This window comes from Cavia porcellus, unplaced genomic scaffold, assembly GCF_034190915.1.
Source record: "Cavia porcellus strain 051 isolate PalLab524CR breed Dunkin Hartley unplaced genomic scaffold, mCavPor4.1 scaffold_1, whole genome shotgun sequence".
Classification (NCBI taxonomy): domain Eukaryota; kingdom Metazoa; phylum Chordata; class Mammalia; order Rodentia; family Caviidae; genus Cavia; species Cavia porcellus.
Window position 1 is genome coordinate 171770837 of NW_026947484.1, and position 27749 is coordinate 171798585.

Here is a 27749-nt window from a genome sequence, read left to right on the forward strand (position 1 = left end):
GTCCATCTGTCACTTGCTCAGAAAAGACCAGCCCCTCACAGGTACCCATCAAAGCCACCGTCACTTTGTCAATTCCCATTTGTTGAATGAGTACTAGACCCATGGAAGTCTTCCTTGCTGGACTGCAATGTGTGAGGTGAGCACTGTCTTGCTCCTCCTTCCAAGCCCTAATGCTCTGCACAGGAGGCATTCCAAAGGTGAAACTGGTGAAAAGAGACAATGCACAAATGAGTGCCTCAATGTCTGAGGAAGTGAGAGAATGAATGGATGGGTGGATGACAAACAGGCATTTAGACCTCTTATGAAGGAGTGAGTGTGCAAATGGCTGCTCAAATAAGCAGAGGAGGATGGATGCAATGGAGAAAGGAGTGAAAATGCATCAGGTGATGAGTGAAGGAAGGGTGGGTGATTAATAGGGGTGAGTTTGCACACTGAAGGCTCAGGAACCTGGGAGAAGGCAGCCGACTCTCAGGCTGTATGCTTTGGGGTTCAGCAACCTGGCTCATTCATTCTCCATCCTGACTCCACCCATTCTGGGCTGTCCTAGAAACAAAACCCATTCTATGGGATGTCCCCTCAACTCCAAAGAGGGACTCATTCATGTGGATAGGAAACCTCCCTGTGAGATTCTGGCTAGGCCCTGAGGAGGTCATTCCTCTGCACAGAGCAAACTACCTCTGAACAGTGCCTCCCCTTATCTGCTGGGCACCTCTTTTTAAAGCAATTCTTTTTAAAAATAGCTTATATCTTAGCCATTCTAAATACCCCCTCCAGATACATCTCTAACGTGTGAACATATGCACACACACACGTGTGCATCACATAGCATATGTAAGGAGGGATCTAAATAGTCACTTAATATTCAGATTTTCACAAGTTAAATACAGTAAAAAATGCATTGCCATTGATCCTCTACAACATGCTTCCTCACCCTTTGAACACATATCCCATTGTTCTTGCTACTCTTCTAGAAGTCTTTCTTCACACACAGGCATATGAGCCTACATGTGTGTGCAGTCTATTCAGACATTTTGGTTGTCATGCTGACCTCTTCCTCAGTCTAAGAGATGCATAAGTTCTAAGGCGGGGGGGGGGGGCACTGAAAGTGGGGTGACCAGTCCAGCACAATGTTTAGAACACCTGCACTTGACATCCAGGAACAGAGGGGCCAAAATAGAGACTACCTCTGGCCTTGCTGGGTGATTTCCCTAGGTCACTTCAGGTCCCTGCAAATCTAGCCCTGTGAGGCAGGTATCACTGCATCCATTTCACAGGCCATGCAGCCAAAGGACCCAGAGGTCAAGGTGATAAAAACAGGGAACAAAGAGGTATGACTTAACACCCACAGCTCATCTCCTGACATCAGGCCCAGCAAGGGACAAGGTTGGTCACACAGACAGAGGAGACAGGAGGCAGCAGTGAAAAAGAAATGGAGGGGCTGAGGATTTAGCTCAGCGGCATAAGTGCCTGCCTTGTAAGCAGGCAGTTGTGAGTTTGATCCCTGGTACCGATAAAAAGGAAAAAGACAAAAAAAAAAAAAAAAAAAAAAGGTAAAACATAGAAACAATGTTATCTCTGGTTTTGTCAACTGACAAGATCAGTTCTAAAGGAGATTTTAGGCTGCAAAGGTAAGACAAGTGAAGATAATTTTTTTTTTTTTTTGAAAATATATGATGTAGTTTCTGAGTAATAGACAAGGATTCTCTATGCTGAGTGCAAGGGTTAAAAAGGAAAACTGGTCCAGGCAGGAGGCACTGGCTGTCTGTCCTCTGCAGCAGTTGGTTCTCTCCCTCTCTCTCCCCTCTCTCTCTGGACTCCCCTCCCCCACACCTGAGCTCTTGGGCCTCAGGACTAGGCTGCTGTGTTGTGATATATGAGCCATAATTGGCATCATTACAGAGTGGTGATCTCACCAGGCCCCTGCCTCTCCTTCCCCAGAGGCACCGGGAGGGTGTCAGCCAGTGGCAACAACTGCGACCGACCTTTTGCGGGCTCACAACTGCCACACAAGCTTTCCCAGACTGCTTGTGGAGGCACCAGAGAGAGGAGCCCTCCAGCTTCCAGCCCCAGCATCCCCCTCCCCTGCACACACCTTCCCCAGTTACAAAGCCTCAGGTCACACACCTCTCCAAGGCGAAGCAGTCTCCGCAGGGAAAAGCTCAGCCTTGCAGCCCACCAGGGTCTTTGGAGTGAGCCAAAAAGTGTGTGTATATGTGTGCGTGCGTGCGTGCGTGCGTGCGTGTGTGTGTGTGTGTGTGTGTGTGAAATCTGCATTCCCTCTTTATTTCTCTATCACCCTCAGTCCCTCTGTGTTCCTTTTTTCTCACTCTGCTGTTCCCACATAAATCTCCATCACCCACCACGGATTACCACATGGGCTATCCAGGTTACCCTGGGAGCATGAGATTGTGGGGAACAGAGGGAGACTCAGATTCCAATATGATGCAGATTTCCTTACTTTTCTGCTTTGACCTTGGAAAAACTCAGCAAGTAAAGGAATTCGACCCTTATGCACACCCGTTCCACTATCTCTAGGCTATTCTGAAGTAAAGAGCTGGGCATTGGTGTTCCTGTGTATGTGCTGTGACAGGTGAATGCAACAGATGCAGGAAATGGCCATGAGATGCATCTGTAGAAATGTGTGCAGATGCTTGGTCTACCTCTGAGTATCCTCTGTGTGTCTGATGTATTTTGGGGCAGGTGTTTGTGTTCCTGAGCTATGTGTACTTATGGTGTGTGTATCCTTGTGTCACATGTAGGTTTCTATGCTACCTATGTGAGTATGTGTATGTAGGGGGTGATGCAGTTGTGTGGCAAGAATTTGACATGTAGGGTTTAAGCATAAGCTTACTGTGTGATATATGTGTTTGATGTTTTCTGGGATAATGAAGCATTTCTGCATGAGATATATATTTGCTTACACATATGTGAATGTATTTGTGTCAGTATGAACAGACAGTAAATTTGTTTCTATAGTGTGTGTGTGTATATATATATATATATATATATATATATATATATATATAACTTAATCAGAATTTTTCTCACAGGGCTGTTCAATGCCACTTGTAAGTGTGCCTGAATCTTGTGTCTTCTGATTGAGTTGGAAATAGGAACCCCATCACAGACATATGTGATCAGAGCCAGCCATGAATGATGTTGATAAGAAAATCGTGGCTTTGGGATGGAGCCACCATTGTTACCATGGCGATACCTGTTGCCCCAAACTTCTGGAATATCTCTATTCATTTCTCTTTTGCCTCTCTATAGCCCTCCTCATTGGGTTTACTTGAGTTGGTGGCTCTGTTAGATCTCAAAGCTCATTTTGATCACAAGAGAGACAACTTGTGTGCTTTGGTGTTCTCAGAATTTTGCAAGAGCACAAACCTCAGACTTAATGCAGGAGTCTTGATTTCTACTCCAAGTCTGGGTGAAGGTCTCATGCTACTAAAGTTTATATAGAGCTCCATCTTCCAACAGAGGTGGTCATTCCCCTCCACTCTCCCACCTCAGGCTTTTCTGCTGGACCTGTAGTGGCAGCACTTGGTATGTAAAGTAAGAACATGTTGGCCCTGTGTGCACACATAACCTGCACCAGACAGCCCTAGCAATTACCCATAAATCACACTGGGCATGAGAAAGGATGTTCGATTCCTTGGGCTTTTCATCATGGTCAATTAGAGAATCAGCTCAAGAGGTCAGCATCACTACCCTTAAATGAGGTCAGGCCCCATGCACTCCAAGTTCCCCAGAAAGCCGTGCAGCTGATGACTAATACATCCCTTTCCAGATGCCTCATTTAAACCAGACAAGTACCTGGCATCAGATCCCAGGTTGTCACTCCTCACTGTCTGCATTTCTTACACAGGCCTATCGCTGCACCAACAGGATTTGGAAAATGCAATTTGTTCTCCTCTGGAGGGAGCTGAGAGGTCATGAAGAGGAGTGGAATGGGACAGGTCTTATGATGGGGCTGCTGCATATTCCATGACTCCTTTGAGTTTGAACTGCCTCATGTGTTAAAGATTATTGAGAAGGGAGGAAGTAATATCCTTCAAGTGTTTGTTGCAGATCTGACTCATAGGAGGTCCTCATGAATGCTGAGTTTGATGCAAATTTTACAATTAATAATAAGACCAGCTAGACTGGATCTTTAGTTTCCCTAAACAGAAGGTTCCCTTTCACATCTCCTCTTCCTTAGCCACGTGGCTTCTTTTTCTGACATGGAATTTCTAGCTGACAAGCTTTTCAAAGTCACTGGGTAAATGTCCCTTCCTCTGAGAGCCCCCCATGTCCCCTCAGCCTCTGGCAGCTTTTCCTCACAGTTTTGCCAGTGCCTCACGTCCGACTCCCTCTCTGGGAAGACAGGATATAGCCTCCTTTCTCTGTTTCCCTCCTACCTATGCAGCACCTCACATGACAGGCACTCAATGCCCCCCTGAGCAGCAGCCTTGAATTCCAGGGATGACAAGAGCTTCCCATTGCTCCCCACAAGGCCCCTCCTACCTATGGCGTAGCCGTCTGGGCACTGTAGTTTAAGGTTGCTGTTGAGCTGGTTTGGGACTGAGCACTGGCCTTGCATCTCCTGGCAGACGTGGAAGGAGCCACTCCAGGTGCCATCTTTCCGGCAGAGGATAATGTTGCTTCCGTGACCCTGAACACCACAGAAACACAGTGAGGACCAAGGCTACCCACAGGACAAGCCTCTCAGAATGAAGAAGGATCAATTCTTCATGTCTCCACAGGTCAGAAAGGGGTTCCAAGATGATTTCTTACCAAAGGCTAACAGTCATCCTGAGACAGAGGTTGTTAGTATCTCCATTTTATAGATGGAAAAACTAAGGACTCAGAATAGGAAAAAAAAGTGTTACAGGCTTTTATACAGGCTATCTCTCAGGTTTCCTAAATCCTAGCTCAGTGATCTCTCAGAAAATGTGTTTATTATTGTTGTTACCCATCAGCAATACAGTTGACCACCTACACACCTAGTAAAACTGTGTGTCCTGGGGGCAATTAATAAAGACACAGGCATACACCATAGCTTGTCTCCTCTTAACTAATAAGAAAGCATCTTGTGTCAGGGCTGTGCCTTGCATTAACTAGGTAACCTGAGCTGAGCTGAGAAGCTTTCTCTTCCAAGGGCTTCCCTTCTTCCTCCCCTCCCCTCCGCTACCCTTCCCTTCCCTTCCTTTTTCTTCCTCCAGTAATTGCAACAAGAGGGTGGTATGGGGGTTTTCTTTCTGTGTGCCCCCAACTCTTTAACATACATTATGTATTATTTATCAGTCTTCTGCAAAGTATTACACAAATGCATCTTGAAGATCTATCCCTTTTACCAGGCCTTTCTAATCTCCAAGATCCCAAAGGGAGGTCTCCCTCTGTAACTGTTTGAAAAGTACCACTGAATTGAAGAACTCTTTCTTAGTGCCCCATCTGTGTCCAGCTCCATGGGGGCACAAGGAGCAAGTATTTGGCCCAGTCAGGTGGCAGGGCAGGCATGGCCCCAGCCACCCCCCACCATCACATGCCTGTGCTCAGTAACACCAGGCCAGTGCTGTGAGTCCTTGGGAAGGATTAATGGTTGTGAAGGTTCAAACTCGAAGGCCTCTTAGAGGAATTGATATTTGCAAAAATAGTTTTCAAGAGTTTGGAGACTCACAGGCATGAAAGGAATAGAAGAACATTCCTGGAAGATGGAAGGGTGTGTGCAAATAGAAGAGTGAGGAGCAGACAGTCTGAGGTGGTTCTGCTTCTAGAGCTTAAGGGAAAAAGGAAAGCAGATGACAAATCAGATGAGGTGTGGGGTCTTATGTGCCACGCTAAGGAGTCTAGAATGTACACCAAAGGAAGCTGAGAGCTTGGATGGTCTCTGAGCAGGGGTCCATCTTTAAAGCAAGTTGAACCTGCAATCCCTCTTTGAGGCTTAGAGTAAGGAAACTCAACATTCACCCAGAGGCGCTGACTGTGCTCCTACAGCAAGAAACTCTTTGTAGTGGCTCCCTCTGACTGTAGCCACCCCACCCCAGCTTTCCTCTGCCTTGCTTTTCTGCTCATTACTTTCCACAATGCCGCCAACCCTGAGCCTTGATTTCTACTACTTGTAGTTTTGAAAGCATGACCCTTCCTGTCCTGATTCTTCACATTGCAGCCATCTTTGGCACTGCGTCTTTTTTACCATCATTCCCTAGTAGTCATGAACTCTGCTGAGCCCACATCAGCCCTCTATTCACCTCTGGGTCCTCAGGACCTTCAATAATGCCAGCCAATTCACTCTGTTCAGTCATCATTCCAGTCTGTTCATTCAAGTACTAGTTGTTTAAGCAAAGGCAAGATGAGTAGGTGGAGAGTGATGGAATTAATTTTTAATGAATAAGAAAAACAATGAATGCATACTCAAGGAAGCCCATGCATAAGTAAATGAAGAAATGAACAAAAAAGAAATAAGTGATGAATGTGCTCATGAAGAAATGAATAAACTCTTTCAAAGGGCTGATGCAGGCTAGAGCTGCCCTGTCTGGGAAAACAGCTGCAAGAAGACAAGATTCAGAAGAAAAAGGGGCCCCTCTTGGGGTCTCTCCCAGGCCAGCGGCAGGAGGTGTGACTGCAAGGAGAAGCCTCCCTGGCCACAGGAGAAGGTGGCCCACACGGAGCATGCAGCTGTGGGTGACTTACAGAGTCACACTCAGCAGTTCTGTGTGGGCTTCTGGCAAATTTATGGAGCTTCATGTAGCTTTAGAGAACCCAGACTCTCCCTGTTGGAGCCCCAGGCTCTAGGCCCCATGATTCTGCTGGGCCCTCGGGGGAGTAGGAAATTGACCCCAATTTCCTGGAGCTTTGGCCTGGGCTGATGATGCATTTGGCCTCCAGCCCCTGAAGGGCTGCAGACCTCAGCACTACGTGGGCCAGAGCTGGCTGGAGAGCTGGGTTTGCAGCAGAGAATGTATTTGAGCTCACTGGAATCTGCTCAGGGAGTTTCAAATGGGGGAGGCCTCGTCACAGAAGGTGGGAGCATAAGGTACTGGTCTTGCTGCCTCCTTCTCTCCCACCCAGCTCATCTGGCCTTCTTCTGCTTCTAAACCTACCTTTACAAAAATAGGGTACCCACTGCCTAGAATCCTCAGCCTGCAGTGGGTCAGGACTTGTGGTTTCCCATGATGGAACCCAGAATTTCTAGCCCCAGCTCCGGATCTCATTGGCTCTTCCTCCAGGGGAACCACCTGTCGCCACAGCGTGCCTCTCTTTCTTGCACACTTTTTCACCTTTGTCTGTGGCGTGTGTTCCACACACCAGACTTTGGAGCCTCTAGAAGTTCAGAACCTCCTTCCGAGCTCTACCTTGCTGCTCTCAGCATTTGCTCCAATCTGGTGCAGAGGGCAATCAGCCTTGCTAACGGCAACTGAGTCTAGTTTGGCCACAGAAGATCCCATGGTTGTGAGGCTCTGATCTGGGAAGAATAGAGACCAGCTCTGTGGGTGTTCTTGGGAAACTGAAACAGGTTGCTGCATTTGGTTTGAAACACAATATTACAGGGTAAGGTAAAATTTCTCACAAAAAGGACTGAACATCCTTTGGCAAAAGTTTGCCTCTCTGTGCCCTTAAATCTGTCAAAAACCATGTACTCTCTAATTTCTCTACCTCTCTAGTCACAGAGATTCTTAGAGATCCACATTGTCAAATACTTATTAAATACTCAGTGTCCTGAAAATCATTTTAACAATCTGTCCTAACAGAAATAATGTTTGTTTTATGAATTTGAAAAATCTTCTGGGTTAGTGTCTTTATTTGCTTCCTTGAAACAATGTAGCCTCAGCACTAAGAATGGGCACAAATCGTGGCTTGTGCTGAGACTTGGTTTATGACCTGACTCTGCCCATATACAACTCATGGGACCCAGAGTAAGTTCCTGTCCTTTCGGAGCTTCAGCAGCCTTGACTGAATTGCAGCAGGGGTCTCTGAGGTCACTTGCTCTATGATTTTTCTGCCTTCTGCTAGGAAGTTCTAGGTGCACAGTACACATTTATTGAGCCTGAAATGAGGTGCTGTGCCTTCTTGTGCAGGCACCGTAGCCATGATAGCTATGCCACATCCACAGCAAAGGCCTTCCAGGCAGGGGCCAGCTCCACACCACTGGTGACAGGAAGGCTTTTCACAGCCACCCGCTATGACTCACACTGTGAGTCTTTGCTGCTTCTTCACCCACTCTCCCTTTCAGCCACTCTAAGTTGCTGAAGCCTAGTATTGGGTGCTCTTCTTGGCTCATGAAGCACGGGCAGCCTTGGTCCTTTCCTGCTGCAGACAGCTCTGCAGGCCCTGTCCCCACCCCTGAACTCTCTGCTCCCCTAATCATCTGCAAACCCCCCATGGTGCTTCTCACTGGGGGCTGGGCCTGAGTTATCACCTCAAATGGCTCAGGAGTGTCTGAGCTGGATTAAACCCTGAGACAATTAGCACCTCTGGGCTGCCTGCCCGTGGAGTCCCTGCCCTGAAAATGTTTAGAAGCAGTCGGAAAGGGAGCACTGTAAAGCCAGAGCACTGCCTACCAACTTGAAACCCACTTGTGGGCCAGTTCTTAGCCTTCTCTGGGCTCAGAGATATTGTTTCACTTTCAAACATTTATTATGAGTTGTGAAAATGAAAGAAAGTGAGCAATACCAGCTTGCTGCCCACAAAAGCACTCAAAAGGGGAGGAGGGGTGGTTATTACAAGTCTCCATCTTGATTTAAAAGGATAAGGACACTATAATGCTAGAATGAACTGCCAAGTATGCTAAGTATAAATTTGCTCTCTACACTGAAGTTGGAACTCAATGAATTACATACTATTTACTATTTAGTCACTGGGTCACCATAACCATGTTTCTAGTATTCACTGGCCACCTGCCGCAGTGGCATGAAATGCTTGCCGCAGAGCACTGGGCGCCAGGGAGTATTGGTCTAGAGAAACTAGAGAGAACAAGAGACCAGGTATCACCATTCACTGCCCTTGTGTCCGGCAAATGTGCCTTCTCTGACTTTTTGCAGCTTGCCAGCAGAGGGCTAGCTTTTACTTTGTGGCCTTTGTCTCTCTGCTCTTTGAGAGCCCACCGGGGGCATCAGGAACTCTGCACTGGAGTGGCTATAAAAGCAGTACCTCATTTATGATTTTCCCAGGCTGCCACATTTGGTGGCGTAGGTTGCATCTACCCAATCTCGGGAGTACCCTTGGCCATACCTTATTTTCATTGCCTCGTTTAAGGCTCACAAATAAACTAGGAGGAAAGTAGTATTACCCCCCTCCATTTTATACACAAGGAAACTAAAGCTTAGAGTGTTAAATAACTTGTCCTCCAGCTACTAAGTGGTGAAGCCAGAATTTGAATCCAGGCTCCAGATCTAACATTATACTGCCTCCCATGAAATGGGGGAAGTGCAGGTTTAATCTATTCATTAGCTTTTAGCGGCAGTCGAGGGAAATGTATGACACTTCCCGACTCTCTTTCCTGCCAGGATCTGAAACTTGTTTGGAAAACAAAGAATTCCTGCTCCTTACAAGCTGTTTGACTCTAGATGCTCTGGGCCCTACGGTTCTGCCGTGTTTACAGGCAGGAGAGGGGATCTGAGGTGAATACTAGCTTTGGCTCTCGGGCCCCTGGTCTGAGGGTAGAGGAAATTCATTTTTGGTACAAACTAGAAATGTCAATTGTGTTAGGAGCCTGCTTGGCACGCTCCCCCTCATTCTTTCAGTCGACAAGCTTCTTCGGGTCCAGCCTCGCCACCCCTTGCCAAACAGAGCTGCTTGAGTCGTCTGATAAATTTACATTTTCCTATCCTTTAAATACAAACTGGCCATGAAAGTTCCCTGGCAGGCCCCAGGCAGACTGGGTTTCAGTTTGATAGCACAGCCACAGCCAGAAGATTATTTGGCTCAGCAGTTTGTATAACTGTTAGCAACAGTTTTATGTAAGGGAGGGAGAGAGAAGCTGATCAACCTGGAAAAGATCATGGTCCTCTCTGGCCTATGATTGTTCCAACACAGGCTCCTGTACCCTGAAAGTTACCAGGAGTATGCACAAGCACCCATGGGTGTCCCCAGGAGCCTGGAGGTTCATGGCCAAGGATTTTCAGACCCAGCCTACTGGGTTCAGTCTGTGCTCTGTGGGGGCATCTGGGTGCTGACTGGGATGGAGAGACTTCTGTGAGTCTTGGTTTTCTTACCCAAGAAGTGAGAAAATTTGCTTTGATGTCCACTGAGGCCCTTCCTTTTGCCCTTAATCCAACTGCCACTTCCTGAAGACCTACTAAGTGCCAGGCACTGTCCTGAGTCCTGATAGCACCCAACTGATTAAAAGTTAAGTGAAGTGCTATGAGGCCACAAAACACTCAGACCATGGGCAGGTCATGTGGCCAATGCGAGAAGTGGGGATCCTGAGGAGGAGTGCAGAAGGAAGGCTGATAAAAGATCAGAGGAAGGGGACCCTGAGGGCTGAGGTGTGCAGCAGATGGAAAGCCAGGCAACTGCAAGAAGGGAGAGGACTAGGTAAGACAGAAGATGCAGAAGGGAGGGCTCAGCCTTCCTGGGGACGGCCAGGGGTCTGGAATGCTGCCCAAGGAGGAAGAGGGACTCTGCAGCCTAAAGGGCTAAGCAAGGACATTGTCACGATCAGAAGAGAAACAACCAGGAAGCTTTATGATCTCTCAGAAAAAAGATGATGGTGATCAGGGTTAGGGTAGTGGCACTGGGACAGAAAGGGAAAGCTTTAAATGTTTTGAAGGGAAAAAGGCTAAGAATTCCAAATGGCTTAGATGTGAGAAAAGGGAGAAGAACGAGTTGAAGATGGTGAGTTAAGGCACCTGGCTTTTGGAGGCACACACTAAATAATAAAGACAGTGCAGGTTGGAGGAAGACGGGATCTGTGGTGGAGCTTAGCCTCATCGAGATGATGATCTTTGCACATCTGTGAGTGTGGGGGTTGGGTTATGAACTTTAAATGATGGCTCCTCCTGTCTTTCATTTTCCTTTCCAATTCTTGATTCTTTAACCATCCTACTGGGTGGTGAATGCTAGATGTGGGGATTTAGAAAAATTCACTGACAGAACTCCTCAGTAGAAGCAGGCAGAGCTTTCTCTAAGTGACACATAGTTAGAGATAAAATTCAAACCCTCCAAGCACCTCCTGACCTCCCTTTCTTCCACTGTGTACCCAAAATTGTACTTCTCAGCTAAATTTGGGCCCTTTCTGTCAGGAGCCCACTGATGTCTAAAGATAGTGGTAGTTTTGTGACCTTAAATATTTCAAGGACCAATGTGGGTGGTGATAGTGATAGAAAACTGAGAAAGCTGGAAAATATTCCCTGATAAGAGTAACTTCAATGATTAATTTCACATACTGGGAATCCACGTATATTTCCTGTGTAAGGTTCCAACGCTAAAACATGCTCAAAGTCAAAGAGCTTTGAACGACTAAGGCATGATGTTGAAGGGAGAGAAATGAAGCTCAGAGACATTGCAAAGGAAGCTAATTAGTAATGTTGCCACTGTACAATCCAGGCCGAGGTAGACAACAGGCTGGAGAAAGTGGCTGTTGTGGTATAATCTGGTCTTTGGTGAGCAGAGAGAAAAGGCACCAGGATATGCATCTCAGGCTCGAGAAGGTTTACCTGGGAGGTGTCGCTGTCCTCACACTTGATCCTACACTCGCTGTTGAACTGGAAGCCATTAGTGCACTGATAAAGCCCATGGAATTTGGGTGGTGGTGGGTCACAGGTCACGGGAACACAAGCAACCTCCTGCCAGCTGCCATCCTGGGTGCACTGAGTCTTGAAGGCCCGTCTTCAAAAAAGATAGGAGAGAAGAGACAGCTCAGGACCAAAACGTCGGAGCCTCACCATCGCAACATACTATCGAGTGGCCTCACTGTTGTCTTCCTATTCTTGATTCCCTTTCCTGTCTCATCAGGTTGGGGAGGGATGTGTAGTGATTAAGGGAAAAGAATTCACAGATCTCTTTCTCCAGCAGCAGATAGGAAGTCTGACTCTCTCAGTTGTATGTGGGTTAGGATGAACCCACATATTAACCTACTAACTTTTCAACCTCCCCCTTCCATCTGGAGTGTTCTGAGGGGTGCTGGCACAATGATGCTATGAATACCCACAACTATGGGTATGAGTACTCCACAACTACTAAGCTCAAGGCTCTTTTTTTTTTTTTCCAGTGCTGGGGGTTGAACCCAGGGTCTTCACACTGAACACATTCACCATCCTCTTTAACTTTTACTTTGAGACAAGGCCTTGCCAAATTGCCCAGTTGCCCAAGCTAGGCTGGAATCTGTGGTCCTTCACAGATTCAGCCTCCCAGAATGTGCCAAAAGGCTGGCTTGTAAATGGCATGTTTATAACCACTTTGCACACATATCTTCATTGATTCTTCATAAAAACCTGATGGGTTCGTATCATCTTCATTTGGCTGCTGAGAAATGCCAGAGAACTGAAATCCCTTGCCTGAGATCACACAGCCAGTTTTCAGCCAAGATAGAACTTAAAAATGTTTTTTTTTTTTTTTTTTTTTTTGTATATATATATTTGAACTCACAACCTTGTACTTGCTAGGTAGGTGCTGTGCTGTTCAGCTATATCCCCAGCCCTTAAAGTTAGTTCTGTTGGCCCCAAATCTGGAGCTATGTGTGCTTCTACAAAACAGAATGGGATGGCTGAATGGTCATCAGAGCAATGTGTATTTCCTTCCAAAGGGGCAGTCAAATCTGACTCTGTTCCTTCCCATAGCTTGTGGACTTGTTTCAGGCCTCACTTACTTCTTTGACTTCCGAGAGGAGCCAGGCACGTGGTATCCAGGCTTGCACTTGTACTTGCAGAAGGATCCCACCTTGTGCTTATTCTCCCGGCACCGGGCTGTCTGGAGGTCAGCGTTTGGCACTGGGGCTGGGGCGAGACACATGAGCTCACACAGGGCCTCTGGGAAGGACCACAGCCCATCTTCCATACAAGTCAGGAAGCTGTTGTTGCCTGGGAGACACAAATGGCAGGGTTGTCAGACAAGGGAGCCCTGGATAACTGACCTAACACATAAGTTGTCCAGGTTTTAGCTGACTTGACCACAAAGAGAATCTCTCAGGTGGACCTCCAGTTTCTTCCACTTCTATACCTGAGGATCCTAAGGAGCTCCAGAAAGCTGCCACAAAGAAGAGGAGACACACAAAAAATGGAGTGAACTGTACCGATTCTTACAGTGATATAAAACCCAATGCTTATATAATGGTTAAAATCCAAAATGGCCAGTCTCCTCATTATGAAGATTCAGTGGCTGATGGGCTTGGGGTAAATGTTTGGATCATGAATGCTCTGGCTTCTCTGTGGATTACCTCTTGATAACATTACTCTTGAAGACATTATTTGAGAGTGATGGAGACAAGAGACAGGAGACAGGAGACAGGAGGTGGGGGCCTTCTTGAAGGGAGTGGGTCCCAGTCCCTTCCTTTCTGATTCTTTCCCTTTCTCTCTGCTTTCTGGCTGCCAGATGAGCAACTTTTCTCACTCTGACTCTCATCAGACACATTTCTGCTTTACTAAGGTACCAAAATCTATGGGGCCAGCCCACCAGAGACTTAAACCTCTGAAATTATGAACTCAAATAAGTCGTTCCTGCTTTAAATTGTTTATGTCAGGTATTTTGTTGCAAAAATAGGAATCTGCTTAACACAGCTTCTAAACTTCTCATGCTGCCAAGAAAAGAGACCTTTGCTACCCTTCCTTCCATCCTGTTTGCCCAGAGATGAAGGAACTTGCCTTCTGACAGCTAGCATAAGTCGCTCTTATCAGAAACCATTCCAATTCTGAAATCCATGTGCTCTGCGAGCTTAACCAACCTAACTGGATCCGTGCATCTATCCTGGTCCTACCCATACCTGGAAGTGACACATCATGTTATCAGGAGTTGAGGTTTTCTGCTGAGGTCCCAGTGCTCAGAAAAGCACTGCTAAATAAGCCAAGAGAGTGGCGCTACCTCGCAGCTCACGCCAGCTCGGACAGATCACTGATGGCTACCGGGGTACTGGCCTAATGGGGAATGTTGAAAATAAAAATAAAACACAGCAGTAAGGTTTTCCTCTGCCAGTTCATATATTATCAAGGCACAGCCTGCTCAAAGCTCCCCAAGACAGAGCAGGACCTACAATGAGTAAATACTGAAATAGTTTCTTCCCTGGTTAGAAGTGAGTGATGCTGACAGCCAGAGCTCTAGGACTTGAAACTTGGAGGAATGTGGGGTTAGGGAGGAAACCAACATTTACTGAGCAGGTACTATGCTCTGAGTGCCTCCTGTCTACAGTCTCATTTGTTCTACATTAAACAGTGTGATTCACATGACAATACTCATTTAGAAACAGGGACTTGGAATGAGAAGACTTTATCAAGCTCTTATAGCTTGTCTTATAGCAAGAAAAAAACCTCACTTTGAAACCAATTTTGTCTAACCACAGAGATGGTTGTTTTTAATGGAAAGTTGGCTATATATGCCCAGAAGATCTCTTATTTTCTGGAAGAGCCAACCTCAACTTTCCTATTCTCGGAAAGAAAACAATTGCTCTTGACTTTCATATGTTGAGAAGATTAAATGCAATAACATTTACACAAAGGGCCCATAAAAGGACTGTCAGTGTCATTGTTTGCTTAATTTGTTCCCTTATTCCCTCTCTCTTCTCCTATTAACATAGCTTTTATATGTTGGGGGAAAAGCATCAAACAAAACAAAATGAAACAAGAATAACCCTGCCCTCTTGATGCTTACAATCTATCTGTATAAATAAAAACACAATGAATTATCCTTAAAGTAAATTATTGTGTTTACCCTGCTAGTAGGTGGCAAGTATTATATGCAAAAATAAAGCAAGCCAAAAAGAAAAAAAAAAAAGAAGTGATTGCTTTGCAATTTCATATAGGCTGTGCTGCTTTTCTACCCCAGTCATTTTCTCTATTTCCTCCCCTGGCGGAGTGATTCATCTGGGTAGCACAAGGCATTTTAGTGTCTGTAAACCTCAAAGAAAATATTACATTGATAAAGTGTAATACTGCCAGCTACAGACATTTTAACATCATGTTAAACAAGTAAAGAGTGTGGAGCGACAACTCATTTGGCTCTCACAGAAGCAGAGAGGCATCCAGAACCCAGGGATTACAAACTTCTGGTCTAATTTGCTTTGGGAATTGGGATGGTCATTGTTTTGAGATCTCAATCACAATTTAAACTTAATAGGAAAGGCAGCTATAAAAGATACAGAGACTGAACCTTCTTTAAATTACTCATGATGGATAAAATGTAAACAAGTGTTGGGGATCATTAAAAGTACACTGTATCATTTATTAAAATTATGACTTGTGGAGTGCAAATGATAGTTCTCAAATGACAAGATAACATAAAAAATTGTCTAATGCTAATCAAGAGATGATGCAAACCACAAACATATTCTGGAGGAAACCACTATAATTAGGACTTGACAGTGTCAAAAGAAAAAGCATCTCTTGACAGTGTCAAGAAAAAGAGCAAAAGAAAAGGAGGAATTGGTGGTTCAGGACCATGGATATGTCCCCTACCTCCACAACAATTCAAAAAATGCAGACAATGAACTGTACAGAATCAAAATTTCCATACCCCAGCTATAGCTGCTACTTAAATTCACTAAAGGCTTTGAAGAAAGCAAGTATGGTAGACGCAGAACTGTGCCTTTTCCTCACGCCCTTGGCATTGACCTCAGTGTGTTGAAGAATGCTTACCACACACACTGAGACTTTTGGTTCTGGTCATGAACACACACTTGTCCATAAAACAGGCAAGCTCAAAGTACCAAGAAGTTGGTAAGCAGAACTAAACCAGCGATGAGCCAAGTAGGTTTACATGCCAGCTGTAGAGCATGCTTTACACTGTACCTCAGAGTCTCCAGAGGTCTGAGTTCTTGTAATGCACAATGGTAACTAATTTTAGAAGAGATCCTTGTCGATCTTTGTTAATTCTCATACCCTGTCCTCATCCCTTACTTGCATTTCCTGGAAAAGGTGACTCGGATAACAAAACAAAAGCATGTATAATCCTGGAGCTCCTAGCAGAAGCTAAGATTGGTGATAATGGAAATTAGGATCCTATGAGCTTTTGGGTCCCTGTCTCTTCACTTGCTCATCTTTTGAAGCTGGGATAATAAATCTTGCTCTGCCTGGTTTTATAAATGTGGCTGATTTGAGTTCTGAAAGCACATTTCTAGGGCCCAGGGATCACAAGGAGTTAAACCGCTCATATGAATTGTATTGACATCCTCAGAAAGTATATCGTTTGCTCCATAATCAATCCAATTGCACTTTGCTTAACTCCCACACCCTGGCACATGTCTGCACAGAATTCTATCAAGGTCTGCCTATAATTTGAGTCCCTGGAATTGACCAAGAGGAAGAATCACTTATATCATCTTCTTGATTCTTTTATTAAATTAACATAACTGCAATTTGTGATTAATCCCATTTTTTAAGATAGAAAACTAAGATTCTAGAGGGCTAAACTAATGGTTCATCAAACTAGAGTTGAAGTTCAGTTCAGGTCTATCTGATTCATTAATTGAGCTTTTCAGTCTGTTCTCTGGCTTCTAGCACTGAGGATGGTGAAGCCAGAACCATAATTTATAGAAAGTGTTATGGAACCAGGAATTTAGACCATCAGAGGATCATCAAATCAGGGGCTATGCACACAATAGTATTTCACCTTCCTCATCTTCTGCCCTCTGTCCAGAATGATGTCCCTCATTTCCAAATTTCTTTGCCAGGGGTCCCTCGTTTATTTTTCCAAAAGCCAGACACAAAGCAAAGAGAATGTTCTAAGAAGCAGTCATTTTTAGGGATCATGATGAGGAAACCTTCCTAAGAAAAGTGAAAAGAGTGTGGTACCTTGGAGACTTCTATGCAGGCAGGGATGGACAAATGCAAGTGTAAAACACAAGTTACACTATTTCAGCAGGGTTAAATACTAAGCACTTTAGAATGTGAACATTCTCCACATCCATCCAGCTCTCCACTCTTCTTCAATAAAATTTAGTAAAACAGAAAAGACTCAGGATTAAATGGATGTAGTATGAAAAGTCACAAACAGAAGAAGTTTTAAATCCAAGGACAAAGCTGAGGTAGCAACAGCAACAACCTCTTAGAAAGATCTCTGTAGAATCCAGGTGTGTTTACTTTAGAAGATGCACTCCCTGTAAATACTAAATGTACACAACATGGTTAAACTGAGTTGGGGTTAATTAGATGATGTAAGTAATGTTGTATTTTTAGACAGTTGATTAAACATTTATGATTCTGATTTTCAAGTTTTCTTTTTTGAGTTTGAGATGACTGTGCACCTCATGTAGTTTTGTCAGTTCTCTTTGTGTTCATTTGATAAGGAATCCTGGCAGAACTAACTTCAAAATGGTGAATTCTCAGGATACTTTGCCTAAATCTTGAACACAGGTTGGAATTAAAATTGTATTACAGTACAGTTGAAAAAAGTTTATCTGGAATGTAAGAGTGAGATTTTTTTTTGTTGCTTGTGTAAAACTATCTTCCTAGGGACTACACTCATTAGTTCATCCCGCATGGTAGTTGTTCTTTCGAACTCATCAACCTTGTATCCTGGGGAAAACATGGAAGATAGACCGTGTCTTCGTAATTTCAGAGTCAAGGACTCCTCAGGACAAACAGATCAGTGGCTGGGAGATCAGATACTGTCAGGTCTTTCAATGAGGTGCTTGTTGAAGAAATGAGTTTGTACTAAGCACTTTCTCTCACTTTCACTTAGATCCAACATATACCATCTTTTTAAAACCTCAACTGAACCTTCAGCATAAGCACCCATAATCACATTTTAAAAGTGAGGATATGAAGCCTCATAGGTCTCTGTAATTACTTATATAAATCTGAAACTCTGAAAAGGGATAGAGCCAAGATTAGAAACTTGGGCTAATTTGAAAGCTATTGCTCCCTCTGCTTAATTCATGCTGCAAAGACAGGAAGAAAAAAGAGGTGGGAGGAAGAAAAAGAAGCATCCCAAGTAATGGGAAAGAAGCTACTTTGATCACCTATATACTCCCAGCCTTGACAAAGGAGGCCAGTCAGGTGAAAGTAACAAGCTCAAGGTAGCAGTGGCAGGATCCATGCCTAGTCCATGCTGCACAAAAGACCCAGTCAAAAGCTTCAGAATAGGAGTTTGTATACTGAGAATGCAGATCAGCAAGCTTCATAAATGGTAGTTGGCCTAGAGGGTCAGTGTGTCAATGAAAGAAATGCTTCTCAGTATTCTCAATTCATGAAGAACTCTCAAAATGATGGTCCTCCTGAGGCTTCATTTCCAGAGTACAGTCCCCTTCCCCCCATCATAGTCAGCAAAGAAGCAATGGCAACAAGGTCCTGCATCGCTTTAGGAATTATTATGGGCCACAATAAAAGCTATAATAATCAATGCTAATTTACACACTTCTTTTCCCCACGGGCCCCTGATTGAGAGAAGTGTGATTGCCTAGTCTGAAGTTATTAATACATACTGTATCCTATTGGAAAACGGGGCCAAGCAGTTAGCTTGGATGGCTTGAAAGTTGGAGGTTTTCCAATTTTCATGGCTTTCCTCACCTCTCTCTGACCTAAATCTTCATAATAGCTCAAATGAAATATCTATATAACATTTTTATTCAAATCTTGTTGGGTTGAAAAGGAGAGGAGTTATGGAGTATGTCCCAGATGTACTTCCTTCCTTTCTTTTGGGGCAATTTAGTAAGACTGATGGGTCTTTGCTTAATTTCTTAACAGAAACATGCCTGTGGTATTTATTTCATCAATATATGCAGCCATCAGCCAATACATTTCATTGATCTTACAGTATGCCAGGTCCTGGGCTCATCCATAGCAATATAGAAAGTCATTAGAAGTGCCACTGTACTCAGGAGCCTCATATCGTTGGAGCTTCCTAATATTTTGGACTCAAATGTTTTCTTGAAAATATGATTAAACCATTAGTGCCCTCTAAGCATCACAATGCCTGAACATTCCACACACATAACAGTACATCTCAGTATAGACAAATTCATAGACTTTTCTTAATTCCCCACATCCCACTGTGCCCCACTCATGCACATTCCAAATCTTGATAGACCCAGAAGTATGACCCTATACTCTGATGAGTATCATCATAGGTGTCTGGTATGGAAGTGATGTTTCTTTTGGTGAATCACATGAAAGGGGGAGTTCTAATACCTCCAGAATCAGGTATAATGTGAAAATCCTTTATGAGGTCATGCCGTAGCCAAAAGTACTCATCCTGATAGTGCTCCTAACTTGTTGTGTGGTTTTTGTACAAGCTCCTTCCACTTCTCCAACTAGATTCTGGATTCTCAATATTTCCAGCATTCTTGATGAGCTCCAAGAGCTCTCCTAGTTCTGGCATTCTAGAACCTATAGGTCAGTCTCCCTGTAGTTTCCAAAATGTGGTCCTTTAGTCAGTACTGTCAAACTTTCTCACTCTCCTCTGCATCCTGAGTGCCCAATCCAAACAGGATGCCATTCAGCCCTTGTTCATACCTGTAACTCTTCCCCTTCTTTTAGAGTAACACTTGGCATTGTACATGATGACTCTGCTAAAACATGTCCTTCTCCCACAAATACAGCAACCTTGGGCAGATTCTTTAAGTTTTGAGGCTCAGTTTTCTCCTTTATTAAATGAAAGTATGAATGTTCCTTTACCTCCTATAGCATACTGGGCCTTAATGATGCAGACTGATCTTGTTGCATCCATATCAATTATAGGTTTCTCTATCCTCTTCATCCTCCGCATCACACACCCAACAAGATTTTCAGTCTGGAAATGTATTTCACTGACATTTTTATCCACATAGTTATCCCTAGCTGCACAATGGGGCAGTTTATCAAAATACAATAGGTAGAAAGAAATGAAGAACACAGATGTAACCTGGTCCAGCCCTCAGTGTTTGAGACCCAGAAGGAGGGCCTGGAAGTAGTCTCTAGGTTTCCCACAGACAAAGGAAGGCCGAGATGAAGCAAAGACTGATGATACCTTTCAACTGTGCAGGGTGACGGCACTGAAAGGAACACTTGCTGCCAAAGGTGGTGCCCTCCAGACAGGAGAAGGAGGCGGCATAGACGTGATGGTGGTCGGGGACACCGCAGTCCACTGGCTCACAAGCCACCTGCTTGTTCCACTTGCCCTCTGTGCAGGTCACTGTGACACTGGGTCCAGTCTAAAAAGCAGAGATAGGCACAGTAAGGGAGGGCAGACTAGGCCCAAGATGTGGAAAAATACACTTCTTCCACTTGTGACATCTCAGTCTTGCCTAGACACCAGGTAACCAATGCTTTGTGCTTGACATGAGCTCATCTTAAATAATTTCAACAGCTGTGTGAATCATAAATTTCAGTCCCCATTTAAAGGTGTGAAATCTGAAGCTTACGGAGATTGTACAATAAATGCCTGGTTAAGTGTATGTGGGACACAAACCCAAGATTAGCTCTTATTTATTCTTTATAGAGTCTCCAAGATCACTATTTCTACTTTTTGGACGAGAGTTTGAAAATCCAGGGACCTTCCTAAGTATGGCGACTTCTTTACCAAAAAACACATGAGGCCTGGTTAAAGGGGAGGAACCTTGGGGGTTGCTCTTGGCTACCTTTTATTGGAGCATAATGGAGTCACTGGTACACAGTAGGTACTGATGTGGGATACAGTAGACCAGAGTATTTGTCTTTTATGTTATCAAACCACATGCAAATCCATTTCTTGATTTCTCATATTGATAAAATGAACTGACTGAATGTGAGAATTGCTCTATCAACCATTCACTATTCTGAGCTTTGTGGCTCAATAGTCAAGACAAAAAGATATGAAGAAGAAACAAGTCTAGGGAAAATGAAAGCATTGGCAGAGACATGAACTAAACTAGAAGATGGTGGGGCTGTGTAGGTAGAAGGGTGAGGCCATGCTGCAGAGCCAAGGGAAAGACTTACTGGCAGCCCATAGGCTTCCATTCAAAGAGAAAGCTGCCAAATCCCAGAGTACTGAGGATGCCAAATGTTGATCTAGGATTTTAAAAGTAAAGGACATTTTCCTCTATTAAACACACATCAAAGGGAATAAAGGTCTTTCACTGCCAAAGCAGCTTAATTGTTTCCATAGGAGTTCAGACCTGCCATGTCTGACACACAGAAGGAAGTAAGTGTCTTAGACCAGCAAGCCCAGAAGCTCTGTACCAACAGGCAAAGCCAGTAATAAGGATGTGCCTGTGTACTTGGAGTGCAGAAGCAAAATCAACGGGCAGAGCCCTGGAAAAGCTGCTTCCAGCAATAGGGCTCTGAAATCCTCAAATCCCAGGGCGAGAAGGACCTTTTACTGCCAACTTGCCCATTCCCCCATTCCGCACTTGAGACACCAAAGCAGCATCTGGCTAAAGCAACATCCTGCTACATCACCCAAACCCATTTTTTAGTAGTCATTGCACACTAGACTCGTCCCATCTTCCACACACCCCTGTGATGATTTTCTGGAGGGTTTCTGCTGTCCCCCTTCCTGCTGGACCCCAAGCCACATGGGCAGCCAGAAGTATCTTTGTTGAAATGATCTGACTACAGTGTGCCCTTCAATAATTCCTTGTTGCCCTAAGGATGAGCCCCAAACTTTCTGACCAAGCTGGCAACCCCTGCATAGGTTGACCTGGTTTGAGGCTCTAGCCTCAGGACTTGGGTGACTTTACAGAACTTAAAACTTGCACCAGTGGCATGCTCCTTCTCGGCAAGGGAGTTCCATATACTTTCCCTGCCAATGCTAGAATATCATCCCTGCTTTCTACTCTTCGCCTGCCTATGTCCTTCTCAGCTTTCATGTTCCTTCTAGGACACTTCCCTTGAATCCCACTGTGCTTCCACAACACCCTATACTCCTCTATATATTATGTGTCACTCTGTAAGGTCACTGCTTATGAAGTGTCCATCTCTTCTCCCCACAAGAAACTAACACATTGGGGTTGGGGATTTAGCTCAGCAGCATAAGTGCCTGCCTTGCAAGTGCGTGGTCGTGAGTTCGATCCCTGGTACTGGTAAAAAAACAACAAACAAACAAAAAAACCTAACACATTGCGAACAGGGACTAGGACTACTTAATCATGTCTTTTGCTCTAGGACCTAATAGCATCTGATTGGTAATGAAAATGCTTTGCAATGAATGGTTACCTTATAGACAGAAGACTTACCTCAACCTAAAACACCCCATTCAATTATGGCAGAGGCCTAACTGTAAATGCTTTGTTTTACATGCTCAGCTCATCCTCTTGCAGATCTGCAACTTACACAAAAACACTGATGTGCACAGCATGTGGAATATGCTGCACAGGAATGCTTCTCTGAAGAGTCTAGACTGGTTTTTTGGTTACTTGATTCGTGTGTGTGTGTGTGTGTGTGTGTAGGTGAGTGAGGGGTTGGGAAATAGAGAGACAGAGACAGAGAAAGAGACAGAGACAGAGACAGAGAGAGTAAGAGGAATCTACTATGTGTGTTATGTGGCAGCACTATTTTCATAGCATTATTTTCAGTGCTGGAGGTTGTGCAGAGAACATGTTTTGCACCCACCATCCTTCCCCAAGGCTGGAAGAGGGCTCTGTGCTCAGCACCTGCACACACCTTGCTTTTGATCAGCTCATCATCCCGCTGTATCTGGAGCACGTAGCCTTTCTGGCAGCTGACTGTGCACTGGGCACCATGGTAGCTGTCGCTGCTGGAACAATTGAGAAATGCATTTTCCACGGCCAGCGCTGGGCAGTCGGAGGCCTCGCAGGCAAAGTGCACACAGCTGAGAAGGAAAAAAATGAGAGGTAAGGGGGTGTTTGCTCACAGGACAATTTCACTGCAAAGGTAGGACAAAGACTGAACTCTCCAAAATTTCAGAAAGCTAGGCCTGAGGAAAGGAAGGGATGTTGCTTAGGTTAAAGAAGACTGGAAGCCATAGTTAAGGTTTTACTGCTAAAAGTACAGATTACTAGGATAGATGATAAGGATTCATATCCTGCCACTTGAAAGGTTTTTATGTTACCCAGTTTTCAACCTGCTAGAACCTCAGTTTTCCAATTTATGAAATGAAAATCATTAGGATTACAGCAAATATGTAGTGCCAGGCACTGGGTTGAAACCTCTGTATATTTTATAAGAATATTCTGAGCCAATGATAGAGCTCAGTGGCACAGTTCCAGGTGCAAAGTCCCAAGTTCAATTCCTGGTACCAAAAAAAAAAATTCATTTCTAAGGGTCATGGCAGAATTAATTCAGTTAATTCAGGAAATACACGTGGATAATTCCTTGTGCTTACTAAACACTCAGGGATTGGTAACTAATGTTATATATATACATGTCCCCCGTCCCCCATTACCTAGAAGCTGTGTAACTTTGGGCCTTTCTGAGCTCAGCACACCCTTAAATGTAGCTAACTTCATAGAGCTATTAGACTCAGCTGAAGTGAGGGAGGTAGAAGTCTTACATAAACTACAAAAGTGACATTGCACAGAGATCAAGCCTTGTCTCTTGCAGCTGCCATTGTCTGCTTTTCTTTTAGGCTGAATTTTCCCCCTTCTTCACCCCTAAGCTCTATGTAAACGTCTATACAGTGTTTTCCCTTGTGTCCTCAGGTGAACGCCCTCACAAGCACTCTGACTTCCTCTCTCTCACACAGTTGCCTTATGCTGGTTGCAAAGAAAACACAGTTCCTAAGTGCCCACCAGGTTCTGGAATGGGTGCTAATCCTTAACAGTGCAAACAGAAACCATATGCATTTCCCTTGTCTGGTCCTTTCCTCTTGCATTGCAATTATACAGACATTCAATAATCTTAGTTACTACTCACTTATTGCTTATATACATGAGCTCACTCCAGCCTCACAATAACCCTCTGAGCTAAGTGTTAGTCATTTTACAGTTGGAAAAATGGAGGACCCAGTAAGATTAAGTTACTTGTATAATTTCTCACCCACATGTGTAACCTGAAAGTCCTTGCTGTTAACATTGACCCGCAGTCCCAGACAACGGCATTCTTCAGGGCAGAGATGTCTCTTTCACCTCATGAACATTACATTGTGAATAAAAAATGCCTTACATGACAGACATTGCCAAATGACAAGAAATAAATCAAGGCTCCTAAGTACTGCACTGAGGTTGAGGTGTTGATTTCTAAGACAGAAAGCTTCTCACAGATACGTTTCTCTGACTCTCGCCTCTCTGATGGTGTCTGTGTCCACACCTATACCTAGTGTGCATAGATGGCTACATTTGCATCCATCTATTATTTTTCTGTTTTAACCTAGGATAGATTAAATCCTTCTTTGGGAGAACTGTCTGATGTATTCTAGGCGCCTGTTTCACAATTTCACACTAAAGTCTTCCCTGGGACATGCTTGCTCACCCTGCACACTCTGCCTACTGCTCAAAGTACAGTGAGAAACAAAGTGGGACAGACAGAGGCTCTCAAAGCCTCCAAAGCATATCACAGGCAAATTCACTTTCTTAAGTACTCAAAGAAGCATGAGCATTTTATTTTGATTTCAGACTCTTACCAATGGGGCTTTGCAGCCTTCCCATACACCCTCCCCATACACAGGACGAATGGCATCAAGTGACACTCTTGGGCTCTTCTCATACTCCTCCTTCTCACCCTGCTCCCTGCTCCTAAGCCTTCAGTGCTGTGGCACATAGCTATCTTGAGGAGACTGTGACTGCGGTGTCCACACAAGGCCTTTGACACCAAACAATGCATTTTTATGAATGCTGGGGAAGAAGCCACATGGTTCCAATTTAAATGGACTTATACCATAAGCTACTACTAGCTCTCAGACTCTTTCTGATCTGACACTCCAGTTCAGACACTCTTTCTTGCTTCATATTGCCAGAAGGCTCCAGAGCTCCTGTCCTGTGACAGGAGGAAAGGGGACTTTCTTTTCTGGGCCCTGGAACCATTAAGGTGAAAATGGTACCTTTTCCCCTTGTTCCATGCATGTTAAAGTTCTACTTCATAGAAAAATGAACAGCTGCAACACGACATTTCCCTGAATGAAAAACATACAGTTCTCATTTAATCAAGGATATCTAAGTTCAGGTTCCAAGTCTGCCATTTATCAGTCATGCAAACTTTGAAATGAATATAATATGCTAAGGCTCAGTTTCCTCATCTGTGAAGTGGAAGAAGTGGAAGTAATAAAGTGATTTTTCTCTTGGAGCTGTCAGCAGGATGAGCTGCCACCCCCTTTTTCATTGAGAGGCTCTCACTAAATTCTGCTGGAAGATATGTGGCATCCTGGGTATCTAAGAAGGAAGGATGTGTGGCAAGGAAAAGTCAGCCATCTCAGACAGTGATGTATGCAGTAATGACATTACAATGAAGTAAAACTGTAGACAGTGATTGTTTTGAGGAGGGGGCAGGGCACGTTATATAGAAGGATCTGCAATCAGTGGACGATTAAGATCTGGATGAAATGCAGGAATCGGTTTTACAAAACTCGGAGGTGGAGACAGTTTCTGGTAGACTAAAGTGCAGGTAGAAAGATCCAGAACAGAATGGAGTGTGTGTGTGTTAATGGAATAGAAAGGGTAGTGTGGGACAAATGCTTTTGAAACTGTGAAGTCCCATGAAAAGTTTATCTCTCTAGTCTGACTCTTTTTGCAAGAGAAGGGAAAAACTACCCTGATCACATGAATTACCTGACCAAAAGGTCCCTCAGTTGGCTGAGCACAGGCAACACTGGATTAATGAGGCCAATCAACTTCTACACTGCAAGTCTTTCTGAAAGTTCAAAATGCTAACTCACATTAAGATGTCCAGAAGGAGCAAAGGTGAAATTTATTCCCCAAGTCCTTTTTCAAGGAGTATTTCTTAGAACTAGCATCTTCCAGAACATACTTTGCAGAATGAGGCATTACTGTTTTTTTAAGTATATCTGTCTGCACGTGGCTTGAAGGCTTGCAAACAGGAAGGAGGAAGGAGGTAATGTGCGTCACGCATTGGCCACTGCATTTTATCTCCATCACCTTGTTTGCAAACACACAGTAACTCCTTGAGGCAATGATATTATTCTCATTTGCACTATGAGTTTTAAATGGCTTGCCCAAGGGCACTCAGCCTGGACAGAATCTGGGTGGAGATCTGCCAGCGTATTCCCTAACTCCCTGCTCCTTCCCTTGCTATTCTGTTGGTTGACAAAGGTTGTGTGAACACAATGTCTAAAAATGATAAACATTACCCTGACTGGTCCTCCCACATAACTTCCTGCAACAACCCTGTCATTTCTGAAACACAAAAACAAAAACAAGAACAACAAGACGAAAGAAAAGGCTCTGACTTTTTTTTTTCTTAATCGGGGAAGGAATGATGAACATTTAATAAGAATAACAAGGAAAAATAAAATGCTCTAGAAGGAAAGTGGCTGATTGGATGCATAGTGGAAGAGATACAAATAACTGTATCCATCGAATTCCTACACCTGGGTCAGGGTGGAAACCCGATGCAGAGCTAGGAAAAAGACTTCAGTCATCTTCTTCCACATATTTCTTTACAGATGCAGGTTTCATAGAGAACTGTAAGCTGCCAACCAACCCCTCAAATGTTATCCCTGCTGTTAAATGAAATGGAAGCAGAAGACACGTTGTGCAGAACCAAGATAAAGTCACAGTTAAGGGGCTGATGAAGGCTCTTCTTCTAGTATTGTCCTTTGGCTCATGGTTTAACCTGCTGTGGCCTCCTGCAATTACACTATGGGGAAATGAAGCTAATGACAGGTGGGGGGTTTCTAAGTCATCCTGGGTTGCTCAGATGGAGGCAAAAAAAACCACAAGCATGTCCAACACTGGAAAATAAAAGGAACGCTGCTCTGAAGATCATGTTTGCAGTATCATTTGGGAAGTGAGACTGAGGAAGAGCTAGCATCATAGGACCTCATGTTTTCAGAAAAAAAAAAAAAAAAAAAAAAAAAAAGACGCTGCTGGAGCAGGTGACTGTAGCTGACACTTCCTCAGTGGATTTCTAAGAGCCAGTAACCTGCAGTGGTAGGTAGCCAAAGTTTTGAAGAGCAGGAGATGCAAACTCAGTGAGCTGGGGGGTTCAGACAGACAAGGTGGCCTGGAAAGCTTGAAAGGTAAGGGAAGCTGGGATGAGTGGGGTGTCCCTGGCAGCTGCAGTACTGCTCAGACCAACGAGGCCTAGTAGCTTCAAACCTTTCAAAGCTCTGATTTCTTTAAAGAATTCCCTGAAGAATTCTGGTTTTTAATACTAATTCCCTTAATAGGTAAATGTTAGCAATCAATTAGAGAACATAACTAGTGAGAAACAAACTAATATACATTTTTGTTTGTTTGTTTGTTTTTGGACTGCAGTCTTGAAACCCTTGGTGAAGAGAAAGGCTAAATGATTCCTAAGAACTGGATTCAGGGCTGGGGATTTAGTTCAATGGCACAAGCGCCTGCCTGGCAAGTGTGAGGTCGTGAGTTCAATCCCTAAAGACACACATGATCAGAGATAGCACTTTCTTTTGAAGAATATCCTGGGACAATGATTTTCAACCTAGGGTGTAAGAGACACTGATTCCTTTGTGAGTTGGGGAAGCTGGATGAGGTGGGCAGGATAGTGAAGTGTGTGGTCTTTGGCCATAATTGTCAATTATTCTGTGTTTGGAATTCCCTATGTGAATTCCTATATAGCCACCCAACAAAGTAT

The 27749-nt window shown here is 44.2% G+C and overlaps 1 protein-coding gene across 1 annotated transcript in view; it reads right to left on the reverse strand.

Moving 5' to 3' along the window:
• Positions 1-27749, reverse strand: part of Pappa (pappalysin 1) — a 228108-nt gene that overhangs the window by 32650 nt on the left and 167709 nt on the right. Inside the window, exons 14-18 of the mRNA XM_003479141.4 lie at positions 22683-22851; positions 20071-20254; positions 12788-12998; positions 11637-11808; positions 4507-4654 (exon numbers count right to left, since the gene is read on the reverse strand). Coding sequence (XP_003479189.2) covers positions 4507-4654; positions 11637-11808; positions 12788-12998; positions 20071-20254; positions 22683-22851 — 884 coding nt within the window. The remainder of the gene's footprint in view (positions 1-4506; positions 4655-11636; positions 11809-12787; positions 12999-20070; positions 20255-22682; positions 22852-27749) is intronic.